The sequence below is a fragment of the Perca fluviatilis genome, chromosome 20, assembly GCF_010015445.1.
Source record: "Perca fluviatilis chromosome 20, GENO_Pfluv_1.0, whole genome shotgun sequence".
NCBI lineage: Eukaryota > Metazoa > Chordata > Actinopteri > Perciformes > Percidae > Perca > Perca fluviatilis.
In genome coordinates, this window is record NC_053131.1 from 14,854,010 (window position 1) to 14,874,039 (window position 20,030).

The 20,030-nt window shown below is 41.3% G+C and overlaps 2 protein-coding genes across 4 annotated transcripts; both read right to left on the reverse strand.

Moving 5' to 3' along the window:
- Positions 1-210: 210 nt before the first annotated feature.
- LOC120549305 (transcription factor Sp3-like) lies at positions 211-8,228 on the reverse strand. 3 transcript variants are annotated; one of them, XM_039786128.1, is made up of 9 exons: positions 8,052-8,228; positions 7,664-7,766; positions 6,816-7,046; positions 6,145-6,729; positions 4,595-4,789; positions 4,265-4,469; positions 3,499-3,688; positions 2,715-2,911; positions 211-614 (listed from the first exon to the last, which is right to left on the reverse strand). In XM_039786128.1, the coding sequence occupies exons 2-9, from the start codon at positions 7,730-7,732 to the stop codon at positions 367-369; spliced, it is 1,920 nt and encodes a 639-aa protein (XP_039642062.1). In that variant the 5' UTR covers positions 7,733-7,766; positions 8,052-8,228; the 3' UTR covers positions 211-366. The 3 variants fall into 3 exon arrangements, with proteins under 3 accessions (XP_039642062.1, XP_039642064.1, XP_039642063.1); XM_039786130.1 differs by lacking the exon at positions 7,664-7,766 and having other exon boundaries at positions 8,052-8,227; XM_039786129.1 differs by having other exon boundaries at positions 212-614; positions 4,595-4,786; positions 7,664-8,227.
- A 1,017-nt stretch (positions 8,229-9,245) lies between these two features.
- LOC120549307 (obg-like ATPase 1) lies at positions 9,246-18,463 on the reverse strand. Its single transcript, XM_039786131.1, has 11 exons — positions 18,331-18,463; positions 17,885-17,982; positions 17,622-17,765; positions 17,391-17,518; positions 15,875-16,050; positions 15,654-15,734; positions 15,225-15,322; positions 14,970-15,110; positions 13,249-13,345; positions 10,892-11,014; positions 9,246-10,767 (listed from the first exon to the last, which is right to left on the reverse strand). Exons 2-11 carry the CDS (start codon positions 17,980-17,982, stop codon positions 10,663-10,665), a joined length of 1,191 nt encoding a protein of 396 aa, XP_039642065.1. The 5' UTR covers positions 18,331-18,463; the 3' UTR covers positions 9,246-10,662.
- Positions 18,464-20,030: the final 1,567 nt, after the last annotated feature.

The window sequence follows — 20,030 nt, forward strand, 5'->3', positions numbered from 1 at the left end:
AAATAAGGCATTTCATCGTGTTGTGTATTCATGTCCTGTCTTGAGTATTAATGCATGTATGTATGTGAATGTGTATGTGTATGTATGTATGTATGTGTGTGTGTGTGTGTGTGTGTGTGTGTGTGTGTGTTTATGCGTGTACATAGCAACCACATTTTAATGTTTTTTGTTTTTGCCAGCCTATAAAAAGACTGCAAAAACAAACAAAGTCATGATAACTCTTACTTAAAATATATATATTTGTCATATATATTTACGTATATATTCATATGTAAAAAACAAGTTAAGAGAGGAAAGAGAAAGCCCAAGAGGTCCCTGTGATAGGCTAGTTCTCAAAAATAAAAACGCCTCGCCCCATTCACCCCCTCATTCCATAGCCTCACCGGACGCCACGGTGACCAGCTGCAAAGGGATCTCCTGATTGGCTAAGAGGTCGTGGTTGGCGGTCTGGAGGATGAGCGTGGTTCCGTCGGCTGTGATGACTGCTTCGGCGGTGGGCGGAGACGTGGAGGGTACCCCGCCTTTTTTATTCTGGTGAGTCTTTATGTGCTTGGCCAGGTGGTCGCTCCTCATGAACCTCTTGGAGCACTCTATGCACACAAACTTCTTCTCTCCTGTGAGATCAAGCAAACAGAAACATCAGACAGGCTGCCGAGGGCCAATAAAACCGTAAGACCTATCTCCACAGCGCTGCGGAGGAGGGTCTGGCTAGTCCACACAGCATTCTGGGATGGGAGGAAAACGTGCTCCGATTTATTGGGATTTCTTTAAACCAATCACAATCGTCATGGGCGGCGCTAAGCAGTAAACAGTCTCTCCAGAAAAACGCAATGCATAATCAGCCAAAGTCCGCATATTTATGCGGGTGCCGCATTTTTTTCAAATACGCCGCACTTTCACTGCATAAATTGCCGATTTCAGCGCAAAATATGAGGGGCTTGCATGATTTCATAATCCCCGCATTTTCGTTCTAAAAAAAAAAAGAGTCATATTTTACATATATTTTAGCAGAAAGTTGAAAAATGTTGCGTTTACTTCACACAAGAGCAGCCATTTCCCCCTGTTGCCATGGTAACGCTATGAAGCAATGCAATTACACGACGTGAACATCATCGAAAAGCAGGGTGTTGGGGGAATCACTTTTTTTCCCCTCTCTTTTTCATCAAACTGAAGTTTTTGCAAGTTCCCGCAATTTCATCGCATAAAATTGCATAAATATCCCACATATTCCATCGTATTCTTTAAGAAAACGTGCCGCATAATCAAAGATTTTTGCCCACAACAATCACAAAAAAACTCTGGACTGTACTAAACTGAGTAAACTCAGATTGGACAGATAGTCTAGCTAGCTGTCTCAATTTTCCCTGGAGAGATCTGAGGAGCAGTTAACCATAGTCCTCATAAATGAATAACATTTTTGAACGCCAACACAAAGAAAGTGGAATGTGAGGGACATCTGGCCGAAAATGAGGGACATCCGGCGGATCTTCTGGAGCAATCCCCTAAATTAATCTTCGTAAAGATTAAACCACTGTTTAACACACATCTTTTAACACTGACTGATAAATGGGCTAGCCAAATTAATTATTTCATATGTTGGCCAAAATACAAAGTTCTTGCACACAAGTTGGCTGGGGAAACATATTGGGATCATTTGTGTTTATTTGCGTTATTCCTGCCAGGGTATAGCTGTAGGTACGAACCGTCATCAACCACACCCAAAAAAACACTATTGTTGCTCGGAAATAAACACTATTGTTGATTTGTACCTGTTGTGGAAGTCTGTTCACCCAAATTACAAAAACATTTTCTCAAATACATCAAGTGGTATCTAACGATGCAGAACATCTCAACAACTGTCTCTGAGATTTCTGCTCCTAAGCCAATAAAGTAGAGGGGGAGGGAGTTCCAGTTGTGGGACTCAAATTTTTGAAAAATGACATAAAAAAAAAACATTCAACAGCACTGTGTCTTTGTGTCAGTGTCCTGGTTACTCTGAATAATCCAGACAATTTACAGAACATTCTTTGGAACTACTTTGCCAAAGAAATGGTCTCTATGGAAACTGTTGACAGTAGTAAGGAAACACTACGAGTAAATGAGAAAACACAATGTTTTTTGGTTTTTTTGGGGGGGGTGAACCAGTCCTCATTAACCTCTGAAGATGCCACCAGAATGTGTCACTACACTCAAAGTCCTGACAGAGAATTATGAAAGACTAACTGAAAAACAGATTATATTAACATTAGCACTTTAGCAATAGCACCACTCTTATTTTGTTTTGACTGTTTGGGGATGCTGATCAATAGGCCTGTTAATCCATGACAGAGAACACTATCATGTTAACATGTTTAAGTCTTATAAGAAAAGAGATCCCTGATAGTTATTGCCTTCATAAAACAACCAGGCTTAGCTGTAAATCATTCAAAATGTCTTAGCATTTAGCTTCGGAGCTGCTGCAAGTTTTCATTTTCTCATTTCCCAGATGACGCTTGACACCTCTAATCCCTGAACATTGTGTAATTAAAAACAACGGCGGGGACAGCTGCAGACAAACATGAACATATTTTGGTATCGGTTATTTGTTAACTGTAAAATCTAACAACAGCTATGTCATGGACAGTTTGCTTTTGCACTCCTCCAACATGAACGCAGTATACCGGTGTTTAGAGGGGATTTCAAAAGTGACAAGACTTATTTGAGCATCGCCTCACCTGTGTGTGTCCTCCTGTGTCTCTGCAACTCGTCGCTCCTGGTGAACCTCTTCCCGCAGAACATCCAGTTGCAGACGAAGGGTCTCTCTCCACTGTGCCAGCGCAAATGAGCTCGAAGATGAGACGTCTTCCCGTAAACCTTCCCGCAGCCGGCAATGTGGCAGATATGTTGCTTCTTCTTCCCCATGCCTGAACCTCTGTGAAATGCCAGAACAATGAAAAATGAGTAAAAAAAAAAAAAAATGAATGCAAAGGCTGAAAATAGGCAATTTTATGACACAGAAAGCTTAATAAAAGACACAAAAGTGCAAGAATTGCTAAGTGATAAAACAATAATAGTCTTACATCACTGTGCTCACAAAGGATTAGCCAAAACATTTGCATTTTGTGTTAATCTTTTTGTATGCAAATATGTCCCTGGAAATCTGAATTGTTAATGGGACATAAACAAATGAGAATAATAGAGATAAAAGAGAAGAAATGTCAAGTGTTTTGTAGCCAGCCACTTCAATTAACAACAAGTGTGTGTGTGTGTGTGGGGGGGGGGGGCACTGAAAGGTGTCTCTAAAATGGATTTATGGTTGTTTTCAAATTGGCTGATGCTGAACAAACATGCGTTACATAGTTGTAATCTAGTTCTTACTGCTGTTATTATGACGTTCAATAAAGCTTTTGAGCATTATTTTGTTTTTCTGAGTTATTTGTAATGAACAAAGGTGAGCTGAACACCTACACTTCCTAGTATATGTGTATTTGTAATGTGTGCATTTTTCGACAGGCCCACCTTCCTCCAGACTCTTTGCAGTTGGGGCAGGTGCAGGCTACTCTGCGGAGCCTCTTGCCCTCCCCGCCCGCCATCTCCATTTCCTCATCTCCCATCGTGACACGCAGGTTGTTCAGATCGCTGGGGTTGAGCGTGGAGTTTCCGCTAAGCTGCCACTCCTCAGAGTCCGGCTCCTCCTTGATCTGGATACCTGAACCAGGGAGGAAGATGCAGATTTAGGGTCTTTTTAAGTGATTTAACACGAGAAATTTAAGATTTGCTTATTAAAATGAAGAATTATGTGTGAGGGTGTACAGTAGGGCTGTCAACAAATATTCTTAAAAAAAGAAAGAAAAAAAAACGGCACTACCTCGGCTACGTGCCTCGCTACCGGAAGTAAACAAACAACAAGGGCGGAGGAAAAAAGATGGCACAAAGACGCTAACCTAAAATCTTTAATAGCAGAGACAACGAGAAAATGTCATCGAAAAAAATCATAAACAGCAAGAGACTGTAGTTTATGACCAAATTACAAGCGGCTCCATGACGGCGGTGTAATCCGCGTCTGTCCTGTCTCCTGCACGCTCCAGAGAGAGAGGGAGAGAGGACTAACATTACACATGTAGTTATGTCTCCCATTGTATTGGTTTGCCCTCTTATGATCATATTGAGCAAAAGATTTTCGAATTATATCCGAACCTCTGTGCTTTTTTAAAACAAATATTCGACCATCATTTTTGGCCAGTTTTGACAGCCCTAGTGTACAGCATGTGCAGATGTCCCATACCAATTGGACTGTTTTGGTCCTCTCCCTGTGTGTACTGAACTCCACCTTGTGCTACAGAGTTCACTGTGACTGTCTGGAGGTTGGGCAGGCTGACCTGGCCTGTCTGGCCCAGAGGGAGAGTATGGACCGGGGCTAAGGTCAGCTGCTGGGCCTGCCCCTGCCCCTGGGGCAACTGGAGCCCCTGGAGTGACTGGACACCCTGGACCTACAGAGAGAGGTGGGATACATGTTAGTAATCGGACATCCTTCACGAAAACACAACATGCTACATAAATAATGCCCATGGGAAACTTTAATGCTTTAGAACGTTAAGTAACTCCTTGTAGGTACCTGGAAGGTCTGCCACTGGATCTGCCCAGTAGCGGTGACAGTTTGGGCCTGGATGAGGAAGGTCCCTGGGTTGACCAGTTGCACACTCTGTAGAGTCTGACCTCCTGCATTTAGGTCCTGACCCTGAGCCTGGCTGTCTCCAGACAGATGCAGGATGGGCTGCGATATAGTGGTGGCATTAGAGGATGAGACCTGCTGATTAAGTAAAATAAATTAATAATAATAAAAAGGTTGAGAAAGCAGCATTCACGTCATGTGTCTATAAAGGAGGTCCTGGTTCGTACAGTACAGTGGATAGTTAGCATTTCCCCACACGCTAAGAATATTTTTGTGGTTGTTGACCCATACCCCGATTTTCCACTGGGCACGTCTTTGCTGCGTTCCGGTTTTGTTCCGTGCACCGCCAGGCGCCATACCACACCGGGAACGTATCAGAAGTGGAGCGTCTTGCCAGCCCGACTCGCAGATTATATAGCCTCTACTTTATTCTTTACAGAACAGTCACGTGATAATTAAGCTAGTATCTGCCTTCCACTCCAGGCACTCCTATAGTTAAACTCCATGCCTTCTCTTTACTGGCGTTGTCTTTAAAATAAAAAAAAATCTGTGATGTCTATTATGAAGATTTTTATTATTAAGATGAATCTTTCGTCATCTGTGGTGTTGTAGAGGAGACATATACTATATTGATTCACTTCCTGGCTGGCTGTCTGAACGATTGGGTGAAAATAGACCCGGCGCGTATCTTTAGCAGAGTTCACTTCTTCTTCACGCACGCTTCTGGGACGCGCCATAGTGGGGCTGGTGGAATATCAAGCATTGACTTGAATGGCTGCAACTGCTTTCGGGGGCCGCGGCACATCCGGAATGCAGCGGCCCAGTGGAAAATAGGGGTTAGGAGCTCCAAACACTTGAGAATTGATTGCACAACAGCATCTGATCATATAAATAAATTCTGCACAATTGTTGTTGTGAAAAAAGAAGAAGAAAAAAACATCCCTAATTTGAGGCAGATCTAAGTGGATCAGCCAAATCAATTCTGGGAAATGTGGGATACATATCAGACAAGCTGAACACTTCAACAAGCCGTAGGTATAATTCCCATGGGTTAAATACAAGGTAAGCTCCATTGTGGCCTTAAAGCAGTAGCCCCAACCTTTTTGGCTTGTGACCCCTAAAATCAAATCAGTGTCTACGTAATACCCCTGGCTGGAGTCGATTGAAATTTCTAGATACTAGTGCCGATGCAATCACTGACTTTTGATACCAATGCCAGAACAGTCAGATTTTTAATGATACCTTACTTTGAGGAATACAATCGCGTTTTTTCAACAAAAACCCTTTTTTCATTGAACTAAAGAAGCCAACATTCTTAAATGTTAAGTGTGATTTATTTGAAACTAGTAACTAAATATGAAATAAGTATTTTCCTTCTTATCTCTTAAATTCTTGTGATCCATCACATCTAGTGATCATCCCAACCACTGCCTTAAAGCATCCAGGCCTGACACACATACACACGACATGGTGTTAAAGACACACACTCTGACCTGGATTTGCTGCAGGTGGTTTTGGGAGTTGAAGTTCTCTGAGGAGGGGTCGGACACGCCTGCAGACACGGCGGTTGCTTGGGTCAGAACCCCGGTGCCATCGATGGTCTCCGGAAGATGGGAGGGGTTGGAGGAGGAAGTGGTGGTTGGCACGTAGAGTTCTTGGTTGGCGCTGCTCACTGTCACCAGCGGCTGCTTGACGCCAGTGTCCTGACCCTGATTGTCCAGCGTCTGGCCGCCCATGATCAGCTGACCTTCGGGTGTTACCCCTGTTGCAATGGGGACTGTATGTGCTCCAGTCAGCCCTAGAGACTCCAGATCCACACTGTTTATAGGGACGAATGTTATGTTGCCGGGCAGCCCTACTGTATTAGTGTATGCTGACCCCCCAGCCAGCGGGAGGCCTTGGATTGACTGTACATGCCCCGTCTGCGTCAGGAGGTCTGTGGTCGCTGTTGTGGCACAGCTGATTCCAATGCTGCCCTGGCCGCCATCTTGGAGGAGATGGATCTGCCCCGTGCCATCATCCAATCCCTGGGTGAAACCTGCAAGTGTCCCATCTGCATTTTGTATTTGGGGGATGACCTGGAAGAAGTAACAATAGGTTTGAGCAAGTTATTGCCTGAACAGAACCCCTGCTGTATCTTAAACGTCTATCTGTTTTGGTTTACCTGATAGTGAATGCCTGACACTCCATTGGCTGCAGCCTCATTCCCAGATGCTGTAACATAAATGGGCTGGCTGGGGAGACTCCCAATAGGAAGCATGTACTGCCCGTTGGACGTAACAATCCCCGAATTTGGAATGTGAACGATTCCCTGGTCTTCCTTCCCAGTTGAGACAGGAGTTAACACCTCCCATCGGTCTGAACCAGTCAGCTGAATGGCTGACATGTCTGTTGTCTGGGAGTAAAATTAACACTCACATTAACAAGGACACATCACACTTCAACAAGATTTGTCTCAGCGTTAGATTAGATCACAGGAAAAGGGAACCAGTCTGGCTATTGTGTGGAAATCAGATATGGATTCAGAGATCATGCTGCTAGATCAGAGAGTAAATCGTAGGGAGTAGGAGAACATGTAGGATTTGTGCTGATGCAAACGATGCAACAGCCACAACCTAGAAGCAACCACCAACACACAGAGTGAAGAGAACAGGCTCAGAAATGGTCGAGAGCAGGCGTGGGGGATGGGTGGCTATTACAACACAATTGAACGCTACTGTTTTGATTATGGACGCTATTCCTGCAATATTATCACACTCCAGCATCCTCCCAGCCCAAGGTACACCGGCTATCTTCCAGCGAGCCGACCCAAGTGACTGACTTCAGTGTCCTACCCACTATGGGCGGGTTTTACAGGGGTAAAGTGGGTGGCCGTTATTGAGGGGAACACAGGAAGTGTACGGCTTTCACCCCATGCCATCAAAATTTTAAAACGTGTGAACTTCATGCTCTCAAAAACACAACCAGCAATCGAAAGCGAGCGAGAAAAACGAGCTAGAAAATGTCGGATACCTGTGTTTCCGCTGCGCCGCCGGGTTGCAGAAACTCGCTTTGACTGCTGTCCACGTCCGCGGACGCCATTTCTCCTTGTTTCAGAGGTTGCTCTGCTGTGGCGCTAGCAGGGAGAGAGGGGGAAACTCAGCAAAACTCTGTAATCTTCAACTCCTGCCTGCCAGAAAAGCCCGCAAAGCATCCCCACTCTCCAGTCCAAAAGGAGCTGGCTGCGAAATTCAACTTTGCAGCGCAGATTCTGTGGCGATGCCGACCCAGATTTAATGTTTACTTTGTCAACTCCGTGGCTAGCCAGCTAGCTCAGTTAGCTAACCATATCTAGCTAGTTAGCAGTATAGCAAAAGATAAAAAGACGCAGCTTGCTTCGCTGTAGGTTGCACAAACTCACCGATTAGTTGCACGCTTCGATGCGCTAAATGTTTAGGTACCAGTCATAGCGTAAATGGTAGTAACCGAGAGGATTATCTCATAAACTAAACTCCAAACATGATTATTTTATCAAAGGCGGGCTAGTGTTGATCGGTGAATTCGGGTCGATTTTTTTCTATTTTGATTGACGGTGCGGGAAACACAAAAAGGTGGGACTAACAAGCTTGAAAGTCGAATTTGCATCACATTACAGGACGTCCCGCCTTTCTTCTCTAAGGCGATTGGCTAAGCGAGAGTTTTGGCGGATGCCATTGGCTAAACGGAATGTCATTAATGTTTTTGTAGGACGTGTGTTTCCTGTTTGCTGTTGAAGGAGACGAGATGGAATGTAGTTGATTCCCAACAAAGATACTTGTTAAAAAGCGTCAGTTGTGTCGAAATCACACACTTTATTTTACAATTTTGATGTAAAATCATGTTAGATATTTTAAATATTGTCCATTGTTTTAATGCAGTGCATTTTCTTTTCGCCATAACACTGCAATGCAATAGACGTGCAACGAGTCAGTTTTTAAAGTTGTAGTGTAAATCATCGGATGGCCTCCATTACTACAACAAAGCAGTTTTCAAAAGTTAGTACAGCCTTATAGTGACTGTAACAATATGGTAACAATAGTTTATTTCGTGATTAAATTGTCACACAATTAACAAACTACATATGTTAACCTTTACAAATTAACATTTACGGTCTTTAACGTCCACTCTGTTGTTCTCGTGACTATTATCACACATTTTTAATAACAGAGTTAAGTTTGCTCGGGTAAAATGTAATAACATTTCAAAACGTTTTAAAGATAAAGCAGGTGAAAACGTTACTGGTTTGGTCCACAATAAAAGCTCTTTTGCCAGCTGAAAAGTTTTAAGTAAATGTTTTTAGGTAATTAATAACATTCACATGCCCTACCTGTATGGAGCAGGAGTGTGTCACTGCAGTAATGCCTTTTACAGTGGTTAATCATAATCAAACTAAATGCAAATTAAAACTAGCTATACATTGAATTAAATAATACAATAGCTTGTTTTAAGATATCAATGTATTAACTGATTGTAATTTAACATTGTAAAAACCTATGATTATTTCAGCAGCATAGTCCATTCATTCCATTTTGTGAATTTAGTCTCTAACATCAGGAACAATTAGAAATACACAAAGTAATGACAGGTTTGTCTCCTTTTAATGACACATGCATATTGATGAGGATGACATTTATTAAATCCTGCTTCCCTAAGGTTCATGGGATTTCCCATCTTCCACAGAATCTTTAATGATGGGATTGTTGGGTGCTCTTGAAAATAAAGATTCACACTATGGATTCAGTGAGGTGAAACAAGAGGCATCATGAAGCTGCACAATCCAGGTGATCCACAGCGCTCTTGTAGCTGATTTACAATAAAGCATCGTCTCGTAACACAGGGTGGAGTTCATAAAGTAAATGTAGTCCTTTTTTTTTTAACCAGCCCAAACCAAAGTCAATAAAAGCAGTGTTTATAACAACATTCTCTATTCAGGTGTCTTAATCTGCACTTTCAGGGATGCCTGCTTTGCTCTTTCTAAAATAATATTCTTCCCCCTCAGAATACAGCACAGTACTGGCCTAAAGTACAACACTGGGTGATGGCTTTCATTTTCTCTTAATATTAAACACAGCACCAGTCAAACATTTATAAACACGGTATAATTTCAGCACAATTGGCAAAGGTATTACGACTTTGTCAATAGGATAAAACATAAGTTTATTTCTGGGAAAAGGTATAAAGGAACTGAGAAAATACCTAAAACTCATTAAAGATGGCCTTTACCTTATTAATGCTGATTAGGCACCTGTGGCAAACAACACATGCACTATCACTCATGATGGAACGGTTGAAATTTATTTTATGACATAAGAGTTGATTTACGGATTGAGCACACAGGTGTCTGTAATAAAGCATTAATTAAAAGTGTCATTATGATGTGAAAGCTCGCCAATTAATCAGCAGTCCTCATTCAGGTAATTGTCAACTAATGACAGAAAGGAGAGCTGTTATACCTCAGAGGAATGAAAGATAGTCTTAAAGATAAATTTCAACAAAAAGTCTCTTTGAGCATTGTGGCTTAAATGATCGAAAAACATCTAGAAAAGAGGACAAGCTCTGATCATCTGATGCATATTAAAAACGCATGGACAGTGCCAGCATCAATTAGAAAACAATGTGCAGTTTGTGTTCTGTTACCGTTTATACGCCTATTTCTAGTAAAATCAAAAATTATATATTTCTCAGTCCAATTATACCCGTTCTTCGACCATTAAAGCTGGAATTTAGGGTTTTCAAAAATGTATGACTGGTACAGTTAGTGCCATTTGAAAATTTGCTCCAAATATTACAGGTAGGAATGTGTGTTATTCTCTTATAGAAACGTTAATCATTTCAATAGACCTGGGAGGTCGGTTGAGTAAATACCTCTGGCCAACCAAGCCATGCGCTGGTCCTCTGAATTCAAAGAGAAGTATGAAAACCAGCAGACAGTGTAGCTTTTTGAGGCCTAACTAAACAATATTCTGAGTTCTCCCTCTGCCTATCGTGTGGTCTTATGGTTTCTTTTTGGGTGCATTGGGTGTGTTGAATTTGAAAAAGATGATGTCCCCATCCTCCACCACGTAGTTCCTGCCCTGTTGTCTGTATTTTCCAGCAGCCTGTGAGAGAAGACACATTTAAATTGTATTCCAAGGACGTTTATAAGACAGTGAACGCTGTTATTGGCAGAAATTCAACAGTGCGCTAGTTCAAGCTTATTATTAGGCTCTATAAAACACACACCTTGGCTGCATTTTCACTGCCCTCCTCTTTGAAGTCATTGTACTTCATCACCTCGGCCATGATGAAGCCTTTCTCAAAGTCAGTGTGGATCTTTCCTGCAGCTTGAGGAGCCTTGGTACCGTTCTGTTGGAGCAAATCACAACAGAACCTTACAAAGACATAAGGGAACATATATTAACACACTGCAACCTTGAAGAATTTGATCACAGTTTAGGATAAGGATTCTAGCATAACTCCTCTTTATATATATATATATATATATATATATATATATATATATATATATATATATATATATATATATATATATATATATATATATATATATATGTATATATATGTATATATACACACACACACACACACACACACATATACATACATACACATATACATACATACATACACATATATATATACATACACACACACACACATATACATACATACACACACACATATATATGCAAATTTGGGGCGCATTTCTCAGATGTATTAATCACTCAGTGTCACACTTCAGGCCATTAATGTGTAGTAACATACTCAAATCATTGCAACAAAGAAGAGAGAAAACATGATACAATGACAGAATTATTTGCCTAACCACTAATCATAATATGTAATATTCCCATTTGACAACAAGAGCACTTAATATTTGAGAAAAGTTCTATCTATATATAATATCACATATAAATATATATTTTTTAAAGTGCTCATATTGTGCTTTTTGGCTTTCCTTTATCGTGTTATAAATATTTTTTGTGCACGTTATAGGTTTACAAAGTGAAAAAGCCCAAAGTCCACCCCAAAGGGACTTAGCATCTCCAACAGAAAAGACTGTTCACAAACTGCTCCAAACAGCTCTACTGTGGTCCAGCCTTTACTTCTGTGACAAACGTGCGTCACTTTGTAAAACACGTTATAATGCTCACCTAGCTGCTAGCATGGCACGCTCTCATACTCTGCTACTCTGACTAGCTAGCAGTGCTGACCTAGGTATGCTCATGTGCGACTCACAACAAAGATGGAACATAAGTGAGATGCCTCACTCTGTAACTAAAACAGAGAGCTCAACACACAGGGTGAAAAGAGGAGCTGCAGCAATGTGTAGTACAACAAATATATGGTGTTTTCTGAAATTTAAACCACATAAACCTATTCTGGTACAACCTCTAAATACAATTATGAACCTGAAAATGAGCATAATATGAGCACTTTAAAGATTATTTTTTGGGTATTTTAGGCCTTTATTTCTAACAGGACAGCTTATACTTAGAAAGGGGAGAGAGAGGGGGAATAACATGCAGCAAAGGGCCACAGGTCGGAGTTGAACCCACGGCCGCTGCATCGAGGACTTACGGCCTTTTTATAGTTGTGTTGGAGGCGTGGAGCCTGCGCAGAACTATAAAACAACCTTAAGCCTCTTTATATGGGCGCGCGTTCAACCAGGTGAGCTACTGTTAGAATATATTTTGTGAGAGTGAAGCAAGAGGTTTTTAGAGTTCATGAAGCTGACCTTGTTGTCTCCACTTCTCTGGGTTATGAGAGGCCATCTGGTTTTAAAGTGATAAGACATTATAAAGGGAGTGTGAGATATTGCCTGAGAAAAGGTCTTCTCTGATTGGCGGGGACGGAGGCAACAACGGAGCAGTGTTTTGCAAGCGCGAGATTTGTGACATGCAACTCCTTAAGTCTGCAGAAGATTAAGAACACCCAGGTATTCAAATCCAACAATAGCAACTTGTCTCTTTAGACCTGAGAATGGGAGAAGCCGAGGTAACATTGTCATGCAGTGTGTTACATATCGTTAGGAGCCGGCTGGAGCCAGAAGATCTGGACGGTATCCAAACTGATGACAGCATCACCAAGGATGGGGCAGAAAGGGATAAACAAACAGTATCCTAACTTAGCCAGCATCTCATGCTGGGGAAACCTCTTTTTGGCCAGGTCCTCTGTTTTGCATACGCTCTTGTATTCTGCAGTATCATTCACTAAAGCTTGTTATAATTTTAACTGAACGAATCCTGAGTTTTATTTCTCTGATCTTCCAGTAAAACGAACACTTTTCAGGGTGTAGTGACCATAGAATTGGAGTCAGAATTAGAGTCAGGCCGTTTAGAGCCAGACCAGTCATCGGTCACATTTTTAGCATAAAATCCTTCACTACCCAGGCACCCACATGTACTTTGTTTTGACAAAATTATCAACATTTATCAGAATATTTGTGCTTCAAAGAAATCAATTGTAAATGACACTTTCAAAAAGCAATAAAGAGGATTTTGAAATAAACACTTCATTTTGAGGACATAAGGTAATAACAAACTTTAAAGAAAGGTTATTCACATCACAGCACTTACCCTGATGGTCCACGCCCGCACCTCATCTGGTCCGGCTGTGAAGAAGTATTCCAGCTGTAGTGCTGCATAGCCGGTCTTGATTATTTTGGTCATAACACTAGAAACACACAGAGAAGCCATGATGGAGCAGTTCAAGCAAACATGCATCTTTAAAGCTACATTGTGTAAGAATTTCTTCCATCTAGTGGTAAAATTGTATATGACAACCAACTGAATATTACTTTCTAGCCCTTCCGCCTACGGTGGCCGAACCCAAAATTAGCTCTCTCCCATCGTTTACACGCAGCTGTTCTAGCCACTCCAATATTAACTTTGGTCTTGTTGCTTTGCCTGTCGTGTTGTCGTTTTAATTCTTTTCTTCCCTGGCGAGTAATCTCCCCTTTGCATTCGTCACGGCGCCAATAGGTGTAAGAGGGTGAAATGCAGAGGTATGTCCCTCTTTGGCTAATGTATTTTAAAGATGGAGGTGCTACATAGCTGCCGTCATTCCAGCGACTCGCTCGTATGTATTGTGACTGATTCTAAATGGCAGATTCTACGCTTACGAGAATACTTTGATTAGTTGGTGGAAGTAATTACACATGAATGAGTACATATTTGTGAAAGAACAAAGGAGTTTTTGCTAAGAATCAACTCAAAAAATTACACAATGTAGGTTTAAAAAAGGAGAGTTCACTACTCTGTTATTGTATCTTTAAATTGAATTACTCAATGGTGCGAGACTTATTTATTTATTCAATGTCAGTTGACTCAAGGCCTTTTGCACTGCAGATACTTTGACAAAATTCATCATTAGTTGCAGCCCTTAGTGGTAGATAAACCGTTGTCACTGCCCGATGCGAGTCGAGTGCAGATGTGAGTCACGCATGCTCAGATTTAAACGGTTTACTGCATAACGTGTCTTACTGAAATTTTCGAAATCCATAAAATAAACGTTTCTCTTTACATACAATAACAGAAGATGGTAATCATTTCAACAACGTTTTAGCTATCTATGATTGTTAGATTGCTAACGTTAGCTCAAAACGCCATTCAAGTGACAGCCTTTGTTTTGTTTGATTGCTAACTTGTAGCCAGCAGCATCAGTCATTTCAAAAATGTTTTAGCTATGGTGGTTTGATTGCTAACGTTAGCTCATAGACTGTGCGTTAGCTCAAAAAATTACTCCTGGTGTGGGAAATTCACACACATCTAAAGTGCAATGTTAGAACCATTTCCTTCTTTTCACATCCAATATCTAACTAAAAAAATGTGATTTTGTTTTTTGGTGTCATCCCTCCACACCCTACTTTTTCCTTGCATGTGTTGCATATTGCAAACTTGTTATCTTCTGCACACACGCTGAAGAATTTCCAAACAGCTGACATGTTGCAGGTTAATTCATGAGGTTCCCTAAATGCGCGAGAATAGCGCGGACATGCGCTTCACACCGCGAGCAGGTATGCGCAACACACGGCGGAAAAGTTGAGAGAATGGGAAAAAGAGACGCGTCGCGTCCGTGTGCGTCCTTGAGAACTGTAACTTGTATAACTTACGTTGTCAGTTAATTGTAGCATTGACCAGCATGAAATCGGCATATGTCAGACTGACCTGCCGGTCGCCGGTCATGGCCGAGCATGTGAAAACCGGCCAATTCCGGTCAACGGCCGGTCTACCGGTGCCTCTCTAATTTCTCAACCTGATTGACAATATTCTTGGTACACTGTGAGTTCATGTCTCACCTCTGTGTCTTCATTTCCTCGCAGTACTTTTTCTTCTCCTCCTCCTCCATGTCCTGCAGTTTAGACTCAAGAGCTCCACTCACGGGAATGACCAGAGCACCGGGGTCATGAGCGTCTACCCACTCCTTGATTTTCGCCAACCTGAGAAAAACAGGAAGCAGGGTGAGTTATGTTGAATCTTCAACAATAGCTGCACACTTAAACAATGTAGGGGACATGCACTCATGCACACTGGGTATGTGAAAGCAAACTTACCACTTGTTCTTTTTTCTGATGTAATCCTTCTCTGAGAGATTGACCAGGTAGATCATGGGCTTGGATGTCAGAAACAGGTATTTGTTTAACACCTCAATCTGTGGAGAGAATTTAAAATCATCATAAAACAGTTGGTTCTCAAAAACTCAGTTCATCAAGTCAACTACGGTTTTTTTATTTATTTATTTGCACACCAGAAAAAAGGGGACAATGGCAGAAATTTGTCAAGAAGAAAAAAATAAATAAAAAGTGATAAAAATCAAAGTTTAAGTTGGAAAAGTTGGTATATCAAACAAGCAAGGATGCAATGAAGACTTTTTGATATGAAAAAAAAAAAAAAACTATTTACCCACTACACTTTAGGAATATTACACCAAACACTTAGACACACAAGCCTAACACACAAACTTATTCATGCGCACACATTACCTCTTTGTCGTTCCAGTCATGGTAAAATCTGACATGTTTCTTCTCCTCCTCTATCCAATGTTTCACCTTTAACATGATATCCTGAAGCAAGAAGCAGCAGGTTACATGATGTCTGCAGACTGATTACAGATCATCATCTCCTATATCCCCCAATAGTCATGCAGAACGTTAAAAATGTGAAACAGGACAACAGATGAATGGCACAAACACACTTTACTTACATATTCAGGTTTGAGTTTTTTGTCACCTCCTCTGACGGCAGTTTTCTCCAGTTTGTCAAGGATTGGAGCAATCATTTCCTCATCCTTTAGTCGCAGCTCCTCGTGGATGATCTCAATGTCCCTCACTGGGTCAACGTTACCCTCAACGTGGATAATATCCTCATCATCAAATGCACCTAAAAGACACAAGTGTTTACAGATCAAGTCAGCCAGTTAAAAATATTCCTACACTTTGAAATCCAAGGGCCTTTCATTAAATCAAAACAAATTCAACCATGTCAATCCTAAACCCTGAGCAGTTCAGTCATTATTTATGACCATGTGTGTCTTTCCTAAAGCTATAGACTTGATAACTGATATTACCGGGATGTAAAATCATGCACACTTCAAAAGGCCACAAAAAAAAACACAAAAGAAAAGAGTTTTAGATTAGGCTGTGCACCCAGGTCAAACCTAAATTCTAAACCTAATGTCTAAATAAAAGCTGCCAGATAAGACCATTGCTTAAATAAAATTGTCTAAATTGTATTTAAAATCAGGAACTATCAGATCTGACAATGAGTAAGCCAAATTACAAGTGTGACGAGACATTCAATGCCAGCTTTCGATACTTGATAGTTTGATACCATAAAATATTAAGGATGGAATGCAGTTACAAAATGTACAGCAAAGACTCCTTCCTGCTGCACAAACTTAGGAATGTTGAGGTCAACCAATGCACTTAAAACAGAGTATACCAATCCCTAATTGAAAGTATACTCACTTTTAATATTGTGTCCTGGTTCGATCACCTAAGTGTCAAAAGCAAGACAAAGCTTTCCAGAGTAGTTAAACTGGGCAGTACAAGTACAGGCTGCAAACAAACCCCACTGTCTATCACCATGGAATTTTAGATGACCCCAGCCATCCTTTAAATCACCCCTTTCAGCTACTGCTCTCAGGGCAAAGGTACAGAGTCCCCCGTGCAAAGAAAATATCTATAGAAAATCGTTTGTCCCTGTTGCCATAACATATCTTAATATGTAAGGACAGCCACTTTCTGAAGCCAGTTTGCTACCTCAGCTTACAGCACTTTATAACTATGTATTAAACCTTCAATCAGTCCTCACCTGGTGCTCCTTTAACGTAGCTTCTATTGTGTATTGTGTTTTTATGTCAATGTGTTTTAATGTGTCATGTCTGGATGTGATGTGAAGTGATTTAATACACCCTTTTTATATTAGTAGTAGTTTTTGCACGTGCAAAAAAGACAAATGATTGCCGTTTGCATGCAAAAAAAAAGGAACCAAACAGTATTTTCTATTCTAGATACCCCACTATAAAAGAGAGTATATTCACAGGTACTGGTCATATCATCTTACCTGGGCCACAGGCATAACATGAGTGAACTCTGTAAATGAGCGTTGTTCCCCTTTAAGAAGTGTCGTAATGGATCTTAACTTGCCTTCCTAACACCTGTCCACTCTACTCAGTTGTTACTACACAGCAGCTGAACGCAGTAGCAATGACAACTTACGAGTCATGTGGAAGATGCCGTCACAGGCACTGATGTGGGAGAGAAAGGCGTTTCCAAGTCCCTGTCCTGAGTGAGCTCCCTTCACCAGACCAGCAATATCCACGATGTTTAGAAAAGCTGGAACCTTACTAAAGAGACAAAACAGCCAGACATGAAGGGATTGTTGATGAGACAAAAATCCATGGATGCTTAAGAAATTACAACCAGCTGTCATGAGGACATTACACACACCTGGCAGGTTTGTGATATTGGCAGAGGAAATCAAATCGCTCATCAGGAACAGGTACCCTGCTCTCATTTGGGTCAATTGTGCAGAAAGGGAAGTTCTCTGCAGAAGCTTGGCTTTTGGTCAGCACATTAAAAAAGGTGGATTTCCTGTAGATGACAGAGTCAGGAAAGTGTCAATAGATAACCCTAAATTATGAATTCAACATTTGTTCATTTGTTCACATTAACATGCCTTAACATCCACATTACTTATGACATGTACATACCCAACATTAGGTAATCCAACAATTCCAATTTTCAGAGAGGTTCCAAATCGTCCAATTAATGTAGGCTGTTTAGGAGCTTCTGTCTTTTTGGGAGGCATCTGCGAGAGTTACAACAAGTTGGTTACACCATGAATCCATGTCAAACTATTTCACCAAAGCCAGACTTATTTGTACAAACACCTCAGTCCTGCTACACGTTAGGTCTGGGCATTTAAAACCAAGTAGCTCTATGCTGTTGAACTAGCTCCACTGAAAACGTGTTCATGCAGCTCCAGTCATATGCTCATTCAAACACAGCATGCTAACGTTAGCTAGTGGCTAACTGAAACCACCCCTAGCTACCGGTTAGCCAAAATATCTGACTCAACAGATACTACTGTCTGAATTTTGCAGTCATTACAAATATCCCGACAGCTAATTAGCCTATAAAACTCATCTTTTGGTACCTTTATGTTTTTTTTTAGCTTATGGTCTACGTGGTGTTCACTCCTCTGATATCTGCTCCGATGGAAAGGCAAGTTGGAGAGCAAACCGGAAGTGTATTGACGTGAGGGGTCTGTTATTGGTCGGAGAAAGAGTTGGAACGCTACGTCAGAAGTGTACTAACCATAACTGACAGACTGCACCAAGTTACGTTTTATCTTATCTAATATTATATTATATGTAATGTCAATTCTACTCTTCTTAGGCTATACAATTTTTGAATATAGGGCTTTTGGGTATAACCCGATGGATGTATTATCAGGGTAACGCCATTGACATATATGGGTAACCCTCGCTAGAGGTCGCCATTTTACAGGATGAGTTCAAGAACATGAATAAGTTATATCACAGTATGATATCTGACAAGCCAGACCCACATCAAGATGGCTAATGGCAAATTACATTTGCTGCCGCTAGGGTGCGTCTAGATTTCTAGGCTAGTAGGCTATATCTAACTAATATATTGGAAAGCCTCTGTGTGTGTGTGTGTGTGTGTGTGTGTGTGTGTGTGTGTGTGTGTGTGTGTGTGTGTGTGTGTGTGTGTGTGTGTGTGTGTTATAGCGCGCGTGCGTGTGGTCTGTCTTTGAAATATCTCATGAAGCATTCATCCAATCTACTTCACACTTTGTTACCTGGGTAGCCTACCCAATGAATTTGGGGTTTGGATTTTGGAGCATTTGGAGCAGTTTTGACAGCATTGGATATTAAAAACTGTGAATAAAACTAAACGTACAAGTTGAGGAAAAAATTTACGTAAAAAAAAAAAAAAAAAAAAAAACTGCAGTCACAGCCATTCTCTTAATACATTTGGCCTACAGCACATGGTCACAGCAAGCACGTGGCTCTGTACAGCAGCGAGGGGAGTTACCGGCTTTGACTGTGGTAGACTAGCCTACACTTTTTGCTGCTTCCAATGTATGATTGCTGGATATACCAAGCAAACTTTTATTCGCTTTCCTGGAGCACGAGCGTATAGTTGACAGGAAAATCACAACTGTTGTGTTGAAAAAGGTTGAGAAAAAAAGGTTTAACCTAAACCAGGTTTAACCTGGCTTTTTCATGTCTAGACCTACCCTTCACAATAAAACCCAACTTAAATTCACTTAGCGCATTTCGCTAAGAGGAAACTCAATAAAAAGCCACTTTGCCGACACTAAATATCAAATGAAAACCAGACACCAAGATGCTGTTGAGCTGTTAATTCACCACTTCTAAACAGAGGCAGAACATAACTTTCTTGGAGCTTCCTGCGCAGCGCTGTGCAGAAAGGTCGGGCAATGCGAGATGCGAGGCAGTATATGACCAGGTGCTGAAGGCCATAGCTGAAGCCATTGCTGCAGGAGTCGAGTGGGCCAAATGCTCCCGCCCCTCCAAGCAAGCCATCACCTTCATCAGAGCTGGAGAGCAGGCAAGACCAGCTGCAAAAACATCTGCAGGCATCCTGGCCACTTCGAGAGACTGGCAGCTGTTCGTGGACCTGGAGCAGCAGCTCAAGTTCCACAACCACCATAGCATGATGGCCCAATGGTTAGCGCTGTGGCCTCACAGCAAGAAGGTTCTAGGTTCGAATCCAGGTTGTTGTTATAATTATGTCACATTCGTTTAAATTACTGTACTCTCCTGCTTCCTTCACTAACTGGTTACAGCTGTTGTCCTGCTTCTT